Source organism: Gadus chalcogrammus, chromosome 7 (genome assembly GCF_026213295.1).
Source record: "Gadus chalcogrammus isolate NIFS_2021 chromosome 7, NIFS_Gcha_1.0, whole genome shotgun sequence".
In the NCBI taxonomy this organism is placed as follows: domain Eukaryota; kingdom Metazoa; phylum Chordata; class Actinopteri; order Gadiformes; family Gadidae; genus Gadus; species Gadus chalcogrammus.
Genome location: NC_079418.1, coordinates 18,210,284 through 18,227,391, shown reverse-complemented (window position 1 = coordinate 18,227,391; position 17,108 = coordinate 18,210,284). Strand labels below are relative to the sequence as shown.

At 48.7% G+C, this 17,108-nt stretch overlaps 1 protein-coding gene across 1 annotated transcript; it reads left to right on the top strand.

Annotated features, from left to right (window-relative positions):
* Positions 1 to 956: 956 nt before the first annotated feature.
* Positions 957 to 16,948, top strand: LOC130386335 (uncharacterized). Its single transcript, XM_056595190.1, has 23 exons — positions 957 to 2,586; positions 2,741 to 2,926; positions 3,019 to 3,117; positions 3,763 to 3,910; positions 3,996 to 4,058; positions 4,148 to 4,213; positions 4,452 to 4,585; positions 6,688 to 6,840; positions 8,335 to 8,442; positions 9,078 to 9,216; positions 9,627 to 9,905; positions 10,111 to 10,155; positions 10,314 to 10,393; positions 10,543 to 10,655; positions 10,749 to 10,932; positions 11,354 to 11,438; positions 11,933 to 12,078; positions 13,051 to 13,141; positions 13,414 to 13,562; positions 13,734 to 13,819; positions 14,225 to 14,294; positions 15,659 to 15,777; positions 16,043 to 16,948. Exons 1-23 carry the CDS (start codon positions 1,051 to 1,053, stop codon positions 16,230 to 16,232), a joined length of 4,269 nt encoding a protein of 1,422 aa, XP_056451165.1. The 5' UTR covers positions 957 to 1,050; the 3' UTR covers positions 16,233 to 16,948.
* The last annotated feature ends 160 nt before the right edge of the window (positions 16,949 to 17,108 follow it).

The following is a 17,108-nucleotide window of genomic DNA, read 5'->3' as shown; positions in this document are numbered from 1 at the left end:
TGCTTTCATGAGATGATGCTTCTCTTGACAATGTTGGTGCTTGGAGCTGCGTGACGTCTGTGAGCCTTGATAGTCTGTTATCTGAGGATTTGAACGGCATTTAGCTGCTGGCCTGGCTCAATAAATCCCTACGTACCTGCTTCACTAAGGTGGACCCGAAGTGCACAGGTAGTGTGTGTTTGTGTGTATCCACATGACCTAAAATAAATGTGTTCAAGAAGGAGAGGATATCATTGTTGGATGTTTTTATTTGATACTTTAAATTATTTACATTCATAAAAAAATCCATTCCCAAAGGATATAAATGATATCCCTTGTGCTCTTGTCTCTGCCCCTCCAGTCCGTGCCTGTGGAGGCGTTACTGAGAAGGGATGTTCCTGCCTGTCTGAAGTTCATGCAGTCCTTCAAGGCCTTCTTTGATAGGCAAACCGCGGGCAGGACGTACAACGCTCTGAAGGGCAGGAAAGGACGCAGCATAGGGCCTGTTGCCCCAGGTATTTACCCTTTCAATTAAACTCTCTAGTGGTTGTCCTTAACCACCAATGTTTTGTGGATCCGTTTGCCTCTGGCTCCTTACCTTGCCAGCAAACAGCAGCATGCCTGCCACTGATCAGTGTTGCAATGTCCACCAGAAGTGTGTTTAATACAGGCGGTAGCAATATTCTCTGGTAGTAGCCCTGCATGGAATTCAACTGTACTGCAGTGGTTCTCCTACATGCATCCAGCAGTGGCTCAGGAGCGACATTGAAGAAATCCACCAAAAAACAAGAACAGATTGACTGAATTGGAAATGTAGAAATGGCCGATGAAGACAATAGTTAGAATATATAGAATGTCCTGGCCACCTGCTGGTCTGTCTGGGCCGAAACAATATTGTACAAATGTGATTTCCATTTTGTTCTAATTTTTTTGTTGTAGGAGAAACTACGACAGTGACAACGGACGACAAAGCACTGGACCAACCAAAGGCACAGACGAAGAGGCTGGGGAAAAACGACTGACGAAGTGCATGGCCTACCAAAGACGACGAAGAAGGTCTCTTGAAAAACCATGAAGATGTCTGAGAGAACAAAGAAGGCGTCTTCTATCACGAAGAAGTTGTCAGTGAACGGCGAGAAGGCATTGGAGGAATATTCGGGAGAAGCGCCGGGCAGACTTAAGAGACGGAGGAGGAGGACGATGGTGAAAACAAAGAGCCAAACACTGGAAGGGAGAGAGAGGCAGACAAAGGAGATTCCCAGCCAGATCGGAGAGATAGTCGTCACGATTTCTGAGGACGACGATGACGGTATGGGCGAGAAAGCGGAGGTGAGCGTGAGAAACACAAATGGAGCGGCGGTGAAAACAGATGCAGGTGTTGGAAAGCACAGGGAAAGAGAAGAAGAAATAAGCGCTCCCTGCACAGAGAGTTTACAGGACCTGATCAAAAAATACATGCTCACGTCGAAAGAGGAGGCTGAGCTTGCAATGTCTCACATCCTGTCTCCAGACTACACCAGGGAGCTTGCCCTGGTCTGTTCACACACACCTTACTGCCTCTACCTGTACAGCGGTGTGGAGTTGATGGACGGCCTCAAAGCTACCGTCCTGTTGGTGGGCTACTATGAACAGCGTTCAGGGGCGGCTGTGTTGAAGCTTCTCGACGCCAGGCCGTCCCTTTCGACGACGAACCGGGGCGCACTGGACTCCAACCGCCTGATTCAGATTCTGATCCACTTCGGCCTTTCCCTGTACAACCTCTCCGTGTTCTACTGCGACTCCCCAGACCGGGGGGCGAACAGCGAGATGGAAGCGCGCCTGCGGGCCTTCCGACCCGGTCTGGTGTCCCTCAGCAGTCTCCCGGGTCTGGCGGGGAGAGCCTGCAGCGACGGGCTCGAGGCTGCCTTCGGCACGGTGGGCGAACTCGCCCAACACATCCACCTCCACTTCTCTAACTGCAGCCTCCCCGCCGGCGCCGCTCTGAGGGAGGTGGCGGCTTGCTCGAGGCACTACCAGCCGTCCGTCCCCGTCGCCGCCCAGTGCCTCTTCATCAGCCACATGGTGCGGAGGATGACCAACGACTGGCGTGGCCTGCTGGACTACTTCGAGTCCCTGGGCCCCTCGCCCGAGGCCCGGCGGATCCGCATCCTGATGAGGCGGCGGAACGTCCGGCTCGGCGCGCTCTTCCTCTGCCAAGCCCTGCAGCCCCTCTGCGCCTTCCAGGAGGCTCAGCTGTCGGGCTCGGCCGGGCTGGCCGTGCAGCTGCAGCTGATGGCGGCACTGAGCCAGGCCTACGCGGCGCGCATCCTGAAGAGCTCCTCCGTGGGGCCGTACCTCGAGCGGCACGACCGGGGCATGCTGCGCGACGCGGGCCTGCTCCTGCCCGACTTGGAGCTGAAGGTGAGCCCGCGGGTCAGCGAGTACCTGTTGGAGCTGCTCCGGTCCGAGGGCGCCCCGGACGATGCGTCGTGGGAGACGTTTCTGGGCGACGTCGTGGCGTTCACCCAGGCGGTGTTGGAGAACATCGGGGCGAGCTTTCCGGACGAGCTGGGGTTCGCGGCGATGCAGAACATGGGCTTGCTGCTCACGCCGCCGCGGCAGGGCAAGGTAGGCGTGGCCTGGAGTTGAGCCGGTGCATTAGAAATACGTAGGACATCGTGTCACGTTGCTAAATTTGCTCTGTAAAGGCTTAAGCACAATACAATATCCTGATTAGTCAGAATCATTGTTGTAATAATCATCCCGGTGGTTTTTCTGGCAGGCTTTGAAGAGTCGTGGCTGGCTGATGAGGAAACTGTGTTCGCATCTGCGCTTGTCTACCTCGCGATCCCCAGAGTATCACAATCTGACCAGGGACGTGGTACAGGAGTTTGACCTTCACTCTGATGAAGAGGAGGATGTCATCGGGGCACACCGGAGAGACCGAAAAGAGAGGAACTGGGGCAAGGTAAACGACAGGGCGTGGGAGTCTGCGCTGACAAACGTGTACTACTGTAGCCTGTACCACTTTGAGGTTGGCTGAAAATGCTCTCTTCCCAGGTGCTCATGACCATGCAGAGGAGCTCTCTGCTGCACAGGTTGTTGCAGACCCTTCTCGCCCTGCCGCACTCTCTCAACAGGGACATGGTGTTTGATCAGGTCTGTGGGCTTCGCTGCCTCTGCACAATATACAAGTTTACTCAACCCAAGGGTCCCACAAGAGTGTGTGAGCCTACCTGGAGTAAGCTGGGTGTTTACTCGAGGGGGGCCTAACCCATTTATTTAGCACCTCAAACAAAAAGTCCCAAAGTACTTGACAGGAAGGAATGAACCTAAACAAACTACTCAAAGCCTGATGCCTAAAACCATACCATACAATGATCAAAGAACAGGAACCGGCATATACATACAGAGGTAAAAACATGTGGGGAGAAAAAAAGAACACAAATACAAATCCTGCCTGAACAAGTGGGGTTTTAAAAGCTTTTTAAAACCCTCAACAGAAAGAAAAGACAGTATTGGAGGGACAATGTTTTTCTTTTCCACAGAGAAGCTGTCAAGACAGTGAAGGATAGGCCCCCTTTGGCGTCTGATACTCTAAACTCCTACCTGCTTCGTAATAATTTGCTTTGGATGGAACATGCAAGTGTCTGCATCTATGTTTCTACAAGCTTTCTACAAAGACATATCCACATTGACTCGCGTAGTACAGATCCCATTTGACGTCCTCTTGCTCATCCTAATGCTGATGTCTGTATGCTGCGCTGCTTGGTTTTCTACGTGGCGGTTTATGTCCCACTCCAGGTTTTCAGGAGCAGCGTGTCCGCAGCGCCCATTCCCAGACGCCATTCCCCCGAGAAGCTTAAACACTCGGGCATAGATGAGGAGGAGGAGGAGGAAGCAGCAGAGGCGGACAAGGAAGAAGTGTCTGAGGCGACCGACCACTCCTCTGGTAAATGTCATGCCACTAGACTGAACTTAATGTTCTGCATTAACACAGGTGAAGCATTGATCCTGGATTGGTTTGTTTTCATCAGATAGTGGGTCGGGTATCAGCGAGGACTTTGACATCCCCAGTGGCCCTGGACCGCGAACAAATCGTATGGAATAAAATCAAATTTGTCAGTAAGCAAAATCCTTTGTATCAATACATGCTCACGTTGTTGTCTGTTTTCTGTTTCTTCTCTAGGAAGCCATGTGCCTGCAAGGGTGGCCTCTTGTTCCATGACAGGCTCCCCAAATACATCAAGCACAGGTAAGAAACAGTTAGGATGAACACATCTAAGGACCAATCGTTGGAGGACAGTTAATCTACAGATGAGAGTGACTTGGATAGGGAGATGCTACTTCCAATTCCATGATGGATATGGGGTTTATTACAAGCGCGACATCATTAGGGCTGGGGAATATTCAAATGCATTGGATTTTGGCCTTGATGAAAAGCAGTGAGGTGGTGGATTTATGAAATGGCTCCATTTTCTTGTGACCTCTAGTGAGTGCCTCTCCACCCATGGTATATGTAAGCATCATGGACAGTGATGTAGAGGAAGTGGATATGACGTCCACGCTGGTGAACCAGACAATCTCGGAAGACATCACAATCGAGACCGAGGCGCCACCTCCTGAGGTACTACCATGGCAACCACATCTGTAAACGACACGAAACCTGTGTGTGTGTGTGTGTGTGTGTGTGTGTGTGTGTGTGTGTGTGTGTGTGTGTGTGTGTGTGTGTGTGTGTGTGTGTGTGTGTGTGTGTGTGTGTGTGTGTGTGTGTGTGTGTGTGTGTGTGTGTGTGTGTGTGATGATGTCGAGGTGTCCTCCATAGTTGTCATAGAGTGTCATACACAACATGCTGGCCAGAACAGATGAGTTTCTTCACTGGTCAAAGCTGGAGGTGAAGCACAGCTCTTTATGAACGACGCAGCGGTGGAAATCGCTGGTATAAAGCCAAGTCTCACAAACCACCCTCCTTCACAATAACAAAGCCTATCAGGGTCTACTCACGCCACGAGTCAAACACCTATCTTGGCCATAACATCAACATTGCGGGTGACTGGGGGGAGCAGGCACAGGAGCTATGTAGTGCCTATAAGAACAGAATCGATCTAATTGATTCCTCCTCACTCCCTGTAGTCATGAAACTGGACGCTATCAGAGAGGTGGCCCTGGCAAAGGTTCAACACCTCTTTGCAAACGTCCACATCCCGCAAAATGTCTGACAGGACATGAACAATAAAACAGTCCAGGCTGTCAGAAAATGGCTAGGGCTGAACTCGCACTCTACCCGGGATCTCATCTTCCTCTCACATAAAGAGGGGGGGCTGGGTGTCCCAAACGTGGAATGGGTATACACTGCTACCAGGCTGACACACCTCCTCAGCATGCTCAACAATGATGATGCCACTGTCAGAGAGCTTGCCTCATGCTGGACCTCAGGAAGAGGAAGGTCCCTCTGGCCAAAGCAGGCAAGGACAGCTTCTTAGGCTTTGGGAGGAAAAGCAGCGGGAAACTTGACACACAAGCTGCAGGCTTTGGAGTTCGGTCGGACTGGCCGGACCTAAATGATCTGTGCAACAGAATGAAGGTCAAACTGGAATGGACACAACACAACTCACACACAGCAGCACAGGCATCCGATGCAGTTGTCACCGACCCATCTGTAACTGCAACTGTATATCACAATGAGGCACAACACATACTACAGAACACAACAGCAAGGAGATTCCTTCTTAACATAAAACAAACAGAGACCAAACAATACTGGACTGGACTTAGAATGCAGGGAAAGCTAGCATGCCTAGACTTTACCAACCACTGTGCTTCCCACTCCATGTAAAAAAAAATGCTGCTGTTGGGGAGGACATCCTCTGTTTCACTGCCAAAGCTAGACTGCAGGTGCTACCTACCAAATACAATCTGGCATTATGGTATCCTGCACACCACCATCCACACTGTATAATGCACTCTGGCCATCAACTTGAATCAGTTGCCCATGTTGTGAATGGCTGTACTATGTACAAAGGACTGAATATTGCACGCCATGACCGACTTGTCGATCTGATTTCCAGCAATGTTAAAGAAGTATTTCTAGAAAATGTGACCATGTACAAACATTCACGCATCATGCCGGAATGGTTTAATAGCTCTATTGATGTGATGTGTAACATCCCAAATACCCTTGATGTGTTTTTATTCAGAGACAGTAGGGAAGTGCTCTTACTTGAGATAGGCTGTGTGTTTGATCTGTACATGGAAATTGCTTTCAATGATAAAATCGTTAAATACCAGCCCATTCTGGAAATACTAAGGGACCTAGGCTACCAATGCAAGCTAATAGTTTTTATTTTTGGAAGCTTGGGGCATGTCCAGAACCATGTTTTCAGTGGGTTAAGGCTGGGTGGGCTCTCCAGCTGAAAATCTAAACAATTGGTAAAGTTGTGCTCCATATCAGCAGTGATAGGCAGCCTGGCAGTGTGGCGCAGGAGATGTTTTTTGTACCCTCGATCAAAGACCTATCTCATCTCTGAAATATTTGAATCCCGTCTCTTGTAATGTGATTTGTGGACTCAAATAAAGGTGTGTGTGTGTGTGTGTGTGTGTGTGTGTGTGTGTGTGTGTGTGTGTGTGTGTGTGTGTGTGTGTGTGTGTGTGTGTGTGTGTGTGTGTGTGTGTGTGTGTGTGTGTGTGTGTGTGTGTGTGTGTGTGTGTGTGTGTGTGTGTGTCCTACAGGAGGACGTTGGTCCCTGGGTGGGCGGGCTGGTGTGGGGCCCCCGACCGGGCCACTCTCTGTGGCCCGCCATCATCAAGGCCCGGGGCCGAGCCTCCACCGCCCCGCGGGTCTGCCTGGTCGGGTGGTATGGAGACGAGGAGCAGTACTCTGAGGTAGGGCTACCGGGTCCCTTTACGTGGGATATGATGGAAACACTTTACGATATAACGGCACATTAGTTTACCCTTAATTAACATTAGTTAGACCACGGTCTGGGGGAATGCTGGATTCTGATTGGCTGCAGGGTGTGCATTAACTCCTGATATACGGACACCTGCTAGGTAGTTCCAGTCAGATTGTCTGTACACCGTTATCATAAGAGGAATCAGTTAGCGTATCGTATCAGCCTGTCTCAAAAAATTAGAAACCATAGCAACGGGAACGCACTCGAAGCCGACGGACTAGAATACCTCCCGTTGCCAAATCGTAGCTAAGGTCCGTCCTAATTACTGGAGTAGTGAACAACGATCTGTTGCATAAGAACCTTACGGGAGGGTAATGGTTGTTCCAGGAATTAGTCAAACCCTCAGGCGTTACCAGGGAAACAAAGTTATGGCTTGTGAAAAACTTTATATTTGGATTGTAAAACGCATGAAAATATAAATGAATGGTCTTAATTTATTTTCTTTGGCAAGTGACCGTGGTATAAGCGGGATAATGCTCGACGAGGTGTCCATTATCAGGAATTAATTGACACCTCTTCGAGCATTATCCCTTACTTAATGCAGTTATAAGCATTATTATATAGCATTAGCATAGGGGTTAGGCCTAGCAACCCTAAAATAATTTATCAATGAATACCATAAAAAAAATTAGAAATAATTACTAGTGTGATGGGAAAATTCTTATGTTGCTACCTTTTAGTCATGTAGGCTTCGTTTTCCATTCCGTGTATCGTCTTGTCACCCTGCTTTTCCTCAGTGCCAACTATGTATTGCGTGGTTCAGCCACCGCACCGCTGGAGTGAGTGATGTCGTCAAAATGTTAACCTTTTACTCTGACTCTGAGGTAGGTAGGACAGCTGACCAATCCAAATGTTAACCTTTAACTCTGGTCAGCTGTCCTACCTTCCTCAGAGTCAATCAAAATGTTAACCTTTTACTTTGATCAGCTAACCCTTCCTCAGTGGCATCTAAATGTAAACCCTTTTCTATTGGTAACCGGCCTGCCTTCCTCAGAATTAATTTGTGATGTTAACCTTCGTACTAAACGGTCACAAGGGGTAGGACATCCTCTTGTGCACTCATCTGTTCGATGAGAACACGGGCAACGCTGTGTCTTGAGTAAACATAAACTGATTTGATTATTGACATCTGCAATGTGGGGAGGATCTGAAACTGTATAAAGTGATGGCTTTTTGCATTTAGAAATCTCATCTTTACTAGACGCAAAATCTGTTAAAGGAAATTGCCACCACACTAGGTAAGTAGCTTACCTTGATTTAATGGTAGTGAATGATCATTACTGCATTAACTAATGATAATTAATGGATAAGGGATGTACCCTCATTGGTGCCAGATCAGTTGCTAGTTCGATTCCATCATGAGCTGATGTTATTACGATTGCCATCATTGTTATTATTAATGTTTCGGTGCTTCTTATCTCAGGTCCCTTTCCAGAGTTTGCAGCCCGGCGCTGACTTCAAGCAGTGTTACTGCAACAAGACATTTGCCACCACGTCTAAATACAGGACCGCAGTATTCCGATTTCTACAGGTGTGTGTGTGTGTGTGTGTGTGTGTGTGTGTGTGTGTGTGTGTGTGTGTGTGTGTGTGTGTGTGTGTGTGTGTGTGTGTGTGTGTGTGTGTGTGTGTGTGTGTGTGTGTGTGTGTGTGTGTGTGTGTGTGTGTGTGTGTGTGTGTGTTCTTTGTCTTTCTCCTGGCCCCAGGCAGAGAGGGGTGGACTCTATCCTAGTGGTAGCCTGGCTATTGCCAGACCAAGCTCAATCGTAGTTTCTCGTTGGGTCTGGGGAAGCTGCCGTCATTCTCTTCAGCACAAGAGGCGTGATCAACGGGCCTAGTTCAAACGACTCTGCAAGCAGTTGGCTGCTTGCCGTCGCTTCCCTGTCGTCATTGTGTTAAAACAGACAATAGCGCGCCAGGGGGAAAAGCCAGCCTGGTGATTGGCTTCCGAAAAAAAAACAAAAAAACGGCTCTACTCCAGACCCGTCTGCAGGGCGAACTCAAATCGCCCGGCAGAATGGGCGGGGCTACCCAGTCTACTCCAGTGGCTGATGTGTGATACAGTGGCACGGGGTCCGATTAGTAGGGAAGACCCTGGGCTGGTGTGTGTGTGTGTGTGTGTGTGTGTGTGTGTGTGTGATGACCGTGAGTCCTGTGGTGGTGTTGTAGGAGGCGGCCAGGCGCTGTGGGAAGCGGTTCTCCCCGAAGGACCCCGAGGAGCTGCTGGTGCTCAAGTTGGACTGGGCCTTTCAGTGGGCCCTCCCCTCCGGCATACTGATGGGCTCCAAGTCGGCAGACGCCCCAAACGGTACACGCGCCTCACTCACGTGACCTCAACGCAGAGGTCAAAACACAAGATCTGAGTTTGTAATATCCTTTGCATTGTGTGTGTAGGATTTTCGAGTCGATACATTTTAAGTCGTGTCCCTGCTTCGAGTATGGCCACAAGGACACTTTGACCCTGGCCATATTGCACAATACATTTTGCACATCTCCCTGTCTATCCAGTTTTAATTGTACATATATTTATAATATTCTTCATTTCTGTTAGAACTTGTATTTTATTTCATTTTTTTTTTATTATATATTTTTATAGTATGTCACACAGACATTTCACTGCATACCCTGCATGTGTATGTGACAAATAAAAAGTTTCAAAACCTTTTGAATCAATGAAGTTGAACTGACCCAATGTTAAATCCATATATATCCATCCAGATGAAACGAAAACCAACCAGCCTAAGACGAAGAGGAGGAGACTGCCGCTGTCCAGCAGGCCGGACGAACCGTCCGCCAGCAACTCCCAAGACGCCGCGCCCACAACGCCCGGCAAGGTGAAGAGGAGGCGTTGGGGACAGGAGAAAGGGGACGGTTCCGGAGGAGGGTCGGAGAGGAGGAACGACGGCTTGGTGGACATACCCACCTACAAGCCGAAGACGAGCCACAAAATCGAGGAGGCGGCCGGTGACTACGTCCAACCAGACCAGAACGACAGAGGTCCGGTGAACTACCTTGGCCCGCGTGTGTCCAAACATGACTCGGCACAAAGGCCGACAATAATAAAACAATACTTGCATAAGAGCTTTTATTATATAGGAGCTCTCGTGTATGGGATGGGATGCTGGGTTGTAAGTGAATGCAGTCCCTTACCGTTTGCCTTGTGTTGACTGAATGTTTCTTCGTATGTTTGAACCTTTTCTAGAGGCCGCCATTCGCAGCATCAAAGAGCAGGGACTGGACATTGAAGGTGAGCCTTGAACAGTTTTTTTTTTTTTTACACATTCACAAAATCACCACATGCGTGAACGTGTTCCTTAACCACGAACAGACCTAGCGTCGCTCTGCCCACAAGGTACCCTTGTCATGCGCTGTGCTCCCGTCTTGACGCCTTTCCTCTCTGTGCAGCCTTCTGTCTGTGCTGCGGCACCACTGACATTGAAACCCCCCACCCCCTGTTCAGAGGAGGCCTCTGTCAAAGGTGTAAGGTCAGTTAAAAAAAAAAAGAAGAAAAGTCACATGCCGTCATCTCTTCTGAGCGACGAGCCAACCGTCACTCTACATGGAGAAATGGAAACGTGCAACGTAACTCTGTCGGCGAGACAGGTCTTATGAAGGTCTGTGTCCTCTTGCACAGGATAACTTCACAGAGACTCTGTTCCACTACGATGAGGACGGCTACCAGTCCTACTGCACCATCTGCTGTTACGGGATGGAGGTCATAATGTGCGGGAACGACAGCTGCTGCAGGTGCATCTTGTCTGGACTACATCTCTGCTGTGTGTCTGCCTGATTTGCTAGAGTTTCCCATCAGCTCATCCGCAGCTCACCGCCTCTCTCCAGGTCTTTCTGCTTGAACTGCCTGGACATCCTGGTGGACCCAGGCACCTTTGACTCTCTGAAGGAGACAGACCCGTGGATCTGCTACCTGTGTCAGCCACTGGCCGCTCACGGTGCCCTGAAGCCTAGGAAGGACTGGAGCGTCCGTGTCCAGGAGTTCTTCGCCAATAACAGCGACATGGAATTCGTGAGTGGTCTTCTGTGACAGCAGGTCCCAGTTCCTTCCTTATTAAAGCTAGAGCGATTTTGGAGAAACCAGACAGAGAAAGCTACAGTTTGTAAGGATCAAACCGAAACAATCCCAAGACTTTCTCCAAAGCCCCACTTCCCCAAAACACATGAACTTCAAAACTAGCTTGCTAGCTTTAGCAATAGGTCTGTGTTGTGAAAGCCATGTGCAATGAGTGCACAGGGAGAATGTGCGCAGGTGGATGGTCAGGTAGGTAGACAGACCAGTCATCCAATAATTGAATTCGGGCCGAATTCAATTATTGGATAGTTTAATCCTATCCCTAGGGATTGTTGTCTGGAAGTCAGCCAAACCTATATTGAGCTATTCAGACTTCTCTTTCTGGTTTAACACTGCTGGGATTTGTGAACATTTGCAGGAACCTCATCGCGTCTACCCGTCCATTCCTGCGAATCGACGGCGACCACTCCGAGTTCTGTCGCTGTTTGATGGCATCGGAACAGGTGACTAAAGATGGGCGGGGCTAAGAGGAACGGGTTAGCAGAGCTTGGCGGGGCCAAGAGGAATCAGTTAGTGGAGATGGGTGGGGCTAAGAGGAACAGGTTAGTAGAGATGGGTGGGGCTAAGAGGAACTGGTTAGTAGAAATGGGCGGGGCTAAGAGGAACAGGTTCGTAGAGATGGGCGGGGCTAAGAGGAACCAGTTAGTAGAGATGAGCGGGGCAAAGAGGAATCGGTTAATAGAGAAGGGCGTGGCAAAGAGGAATCGGTTAGCAGAGATGGGCGGGGCTAAGAGGAACAGGTTAAAGCTGGGCGGGGCTAAGATGTTAGTAGAGATGGGCGTGGCTAAGAGGAACAGGTTCCTAGGGATGGGCGGGGCTAAGAGGAACGGGTTAGTAGAGATGGGCGGGGCTAAGAGGAATCGTTAGAAGAGATGTGCGGGGCCAGGAGGCCAGTCAGGGCTCAACGTGATGCGTGTGTCATTGTGCTTCTCTCCAGGTTATCTAGTGCTGAAGGACCTTGGTTTCAAAGTGGACAAGTATTTTGCTTCAGAGATCTGCGAGGATTCCCTGGCAGTGACGCGTATCAACCATGAGACCAGGATCACGCACGTCGACGATGTGCGGTTCATCACTAAGGAACAGGTGGATGCGCTCTCCGTTCTCTATCGTCCTTAAAGGCACCCAGTGCAACTTTATGTAAACATTCAATGAAAAATAAACATTCAATTTCTAGTCTTTTTTACACGTAGTAAGTTTCAATAACTCCATACCATTACATATCGACATTCAAGGAGCAAAGATGAGACGTCGCTGTGTGGTGAGAACTGATAGAAAATCGATAACAACAACAATCGCCGGTGGGGAGAAGCCATTTTTCCATTGACTGGAAGCCTGCTTTATTTATTGTAGGTTACAAAAAATAAAGAAAATGGCGGCATTATTGTTGTTATCGATTTTCTATCAGTTCTCACCACACAACGACGTCTCATCTTTGCTGCTTGAATGTCGGTATGTAATGGTATGGAGTTATTGAAACTTACTACGTGTAAAAAAGACTAGAAATTGAATGTTTATTTTTAAGCCTCGAAAGTTGCACTGGGTGCCTTTAAGGGGTCACTCCCCCAGGGCTAGTCCTAGAGGGGGTTTCATTGAATGTAGTTAATGAGGTGGTTGTTGGTAAACCTCAGCTGGGCTTGTGTACCATGCATCCACCACAGTGGTTTAGTAAGTGAGTCATTATTTTCCCCAAAATCCGGATTACGAAACATTACAATAAAAGTGTTGTTCTGCTTATGGCTGCATATTTATTGATTGATAACATTAGAAACCATGCATGACAAAGGTCTTTATCGACCATAAGATTTATTCGGTCCCTGATAGATTTTAAATGATACTCACCAGTATGATACTGGTAAGTAACACCAGTATGTAACCTAACACCGGAGTTTCCCATTGCAGCGTTTCTCATAATCTGAAAGGTTTTTCGTTCTTATTAAATGTATCTTTGTAATGACTTTTAACATGTCAAGACTCTTATGTTTGATTGTAAAGCTGGTTCCCTGTATGATGCTCACAATGCCCCATGTTATTGACAGTTGGTCTCATCCAATACAGCTAACAAAATGGGGGCCGTTTGACTTGCTGATTGGTGGAAGTCCCTGCAATGACCTGTCCATTGTCAACCCATATAGAAAGGGTATCTATGGTATGTTAACATGTAAAAATGTGTCTGAATGCACCAGTTCTCTCAAAAATATATAAAATCAGACTTGTATGATTTATTTCCAGCAAAACCTGAAGATATTCTCGAGGTTTTCCTGATCGTAACCACAATATGTAATTTATAATTTGCTTTTGCAACTTTCTAAATGTTAAAACAATCAAAGGTGTAAAAAGTACATTGGTCACTTATTATTCATGTCTCTATGGGGACGAGTGTGAGCCTCCTGGTGGTGTAATGCTCTCTCTTGCCAACAGAGGGCAGTGGCAGACTTTTCTTCGAGTACTACCGCATCCTCCACCTGCTCAAACCCAGGGAAGACGACCCCAGGCCCTTCTTTTGGATGTTTGAGAATGTAGTGTGGATGAACAGGCACGACAAACTCAACATCTGCCGCTTCCTGGAGGTAAGAACCTTCCAGGCTACCGGGTCGTTACAGTGGTATAACGTATAAGTACCTACGTTTCATCTCCTCTCATTAGTCTTGTTTATTGACTGTAATAAATGTCTTATGACGCTGAAAGTGGTGCATCTATTGTAACCAGTAATCTAACCATGCAATCTGATTGGATGACAGTGTAACCCAGTGATGGCGGACGCGGTGAAAGTGAGTCCGGCCCATAGAGCGCGTTACTTCTGGGGTAACATCCCGGGAATGAACAGGTACACAAACCAGAGTCCATCAGGCTGTTGATCCGTGTCATTCAGCAAGACTACAAACCCTAAACGACTGCTCCTGATAATCATCTGATAGAAATGCGGTCTTACTCACAGTCTCATTGTACATTTATTATAGTTTATTGCTGTTGGCACCTACAGAGTTATCAAACAAACCCCTAATTCACACCAAAACTATAGCGTTGCGACCATTGAATTGTATACATACAGCGTTACATACAGTATTTATTAGCGAGACATTCCTTTATCTACCGTTACCTTTGCATAATTATTTTCACACAGAGTGTTTGTGACCTAAACTTTAACTGTGGAATTAACATTAGGAATGTCACAAAATATAACAGTGTATATCCAGTTGAAAAATTGAGTTATAATTGTTTGTCCCCACAGACCAATGACTCCCTCCCAGAAGGACAAGCTGAACCTTCAGCAATGTCTGGAGACGGGAAGAGAGGCCCGGGTAGGTTCCCGTTAAACCCTGCACTGTACCTCCTCCATCATACCTCACCACCCGGCCCCCCTGGTCTCCTACTGTACCCTCCATCATACCTAGCCCCCTAGTCTCCTACTGTACCCTCCATCATACCTCGCCCCCCGGCCCCCTAGTCTCCTACTGTACCCTCCATCATACCTCGCCCCCCTAGTCCCCTACTGTACCCTCCATCATACCTCACCACCCGGCCCCCCTGGTCTCCTACTGTACCCTCCATCATACCTCACCACCCAGCCCCCCTAGTCTCCTACTGTACCCTCCATCATACCTCGCCCCCCTAGTCTCCTACTGTACCCTCCATCATACCTAGCCCCCCTAGTCCCCTACTGTACCCTCCATCATACCTCAAACCCCGGCCCCCCTAGTCCCCTACTGTACCCTCCATCATACCTCAACCCCCGGCCCCCTTAGTCCCCTACTGTACCCTCCATCATACCTCACCACCCGGCCCCCCTAGTCCCCTACTGTACCCTCCATCATACCTCAACCCCCGGCCCCCTTAGTCCCCTACTGTACCCTCCATCATACCTAACCCCCCGGCCCCCCTAGTCCCCTACTGTACCCTCCATCATACCTCACCCCCCGGCCCCCTAGTCTCCTACTGTACCCTCCATCATACCTCAACCCCAGGCCCCCCTGGTCCCCTACAGTACCCTCCATCATACCTCAACCCCCAGGCCCCCCTGGTCCCCTACTGTACCCTCCATCATACCTCACCCCCAGGCCCCCCTGGTCCCCTACTGTACCCTCCATCATACCTCAACCCCAGGCCCCCCTGGTCCCCTACAGTACCCTCCATCATACCTCAACCCCCAGGCCCCCCTGGTCCCCTACTGTACCCTCCATCATACCTCAACCCCAGGCCCCCCTGGTCCCCTACAGTACCCTCCATCATACCTCACCCCCAGGCCCCCCTGGTCCCCTACTGTACCCTCCATCATACCTCAACCCCCGGCCCCCTTAGTCCCCTACTGTACCCTCCATCATACCTAGCCCCCCGGCCCCCTAGTCTCCTACTGTACCCTCCATCATACCTCAACCCCCGGCCCCCCTAGTCCCCTACTGTACCCTCCATCATACCTAACCCCCCGGCCCCCCTAGTCCCCTACTGTACCCTCCATCATACCTCACCCCCCGGCCCCCTAGTCTCCTACTGTACCCTCCATCATACCTCACCCCCCGGCCCCCCTGGTCCCCTACTGTACCCTCCATCATACCTCAACCCCCAGGCCCCCCTGGTCCCCTACTGTACCCTCCATCATACCTCACCCCCAGGCCTGCCAATGTCCGACAGCATTCGATTTTTAACAATACTTTGTGTGTCCCTGCAGTTTACCAAGGTGAAGACGATCACCACCCAGCCAAACTCTCTGAAGCAGGGGAAGGTCCCTATATGTCCTGTCGTTGAAAATGGCAAGGACGACAACCTCTGGATCACAGAGATCGAGACGTAAGTGTCTGAGCGACACCCCCCGCTGGGGGTCAGCCATGATGAGGACGTTTCCACCCACAGTCGGGTTAGACCCTGTCATATGTTTTGACCTGGTCCCCTATAGGCCTGTCTAGTCTTTATTCTACCAGCCAGTTTAGATTTGTATGGATAGCATCCCCCTATTAATCTGTTGGTCTCTCTCTCTCTCTGGATGTCTAAACAAAATGATCTTGTATATCCGATCCTGAATGAATGAGTTCCATCGTCTCCCCTACCCATCCAGAATCTTTGGCTTCCCCAAGCACTACACAGACGTTAGGAACATGAACCGCAAGGAGCGGCAGAAGGTCCTGGGGAAGTCCTGGAGCGTGCCTGTGATCCGGCACCTCTTCGCTCCGTTGAAGGACTACTTTGCCTGCGAGGAGATGAACAGCTCCTCTGCCTCCTCAAGCCCCCCCGACGGCAGTCACTGATCCAGGGAACACGGCTACCTCTTTCTCCTTCCTACTCTCTCATTGAGCAGATGGAATTGTACACTTTTCCATGCTCAAGTTGGGCATTGGAAGAATTGGCCCAGATTTGATTAAGGGAACTGTAGTGTATTGTTTATTTATGTCTGTGTACAATATAGAGAGGTTAAACGGCAGAAGTGGTCACTTCTACCGCGCCGCCCTACCAGACCATGCAATCAGTAATAGGTGGCAACAAGCTGCACCTCTAACTGAACCCGTTGCCATGGTATCTATAACGGATGGCAATATGTTGACCAACCAACAGGACCAGTTACCATGGTATAGATAACGGGAGGCGTGCTGCAACTCTGATGGGGAAGGATTTTTTTTATCACGTTTCTTTGTAGGAATTTCACATTTTTAATCATGGAAGGATTTTATTATTATCTACTAAGTAGAATTGAAATATAATTTCATGTTTTTTTTTTTACTTGACTGCTTTAGTTATTATTAAAATGAAATTTACATGTTCTATTTTGAGCTTTTACTGACACTTTAGATGAATCTACTTTTGTGTTGCTGATAAGGAACATTCATAAGACTCAAAGAGATGATGGACATTTGTGTTTATTTTTTTATTTTTTTTGTATCCGATATTTTGACCTGGAAAACTCAAAGATGTCTGTATTTGTACATACCAAAAAATCCAATAAATGTCAATGAAAACACTATATATGAAACGCTATATTTTTTGCCCCGAATCATATGTTTAAATAGTCACGACTAACCTGCCGGATGATTGGCTTGGTCCCAGACTCTGTACATTACGATTTTCTAAAAGAGGCAATGGAGAAAATGAATGGGAAATTAACTTCCGGAACCAGAGCTGTTCAAAAA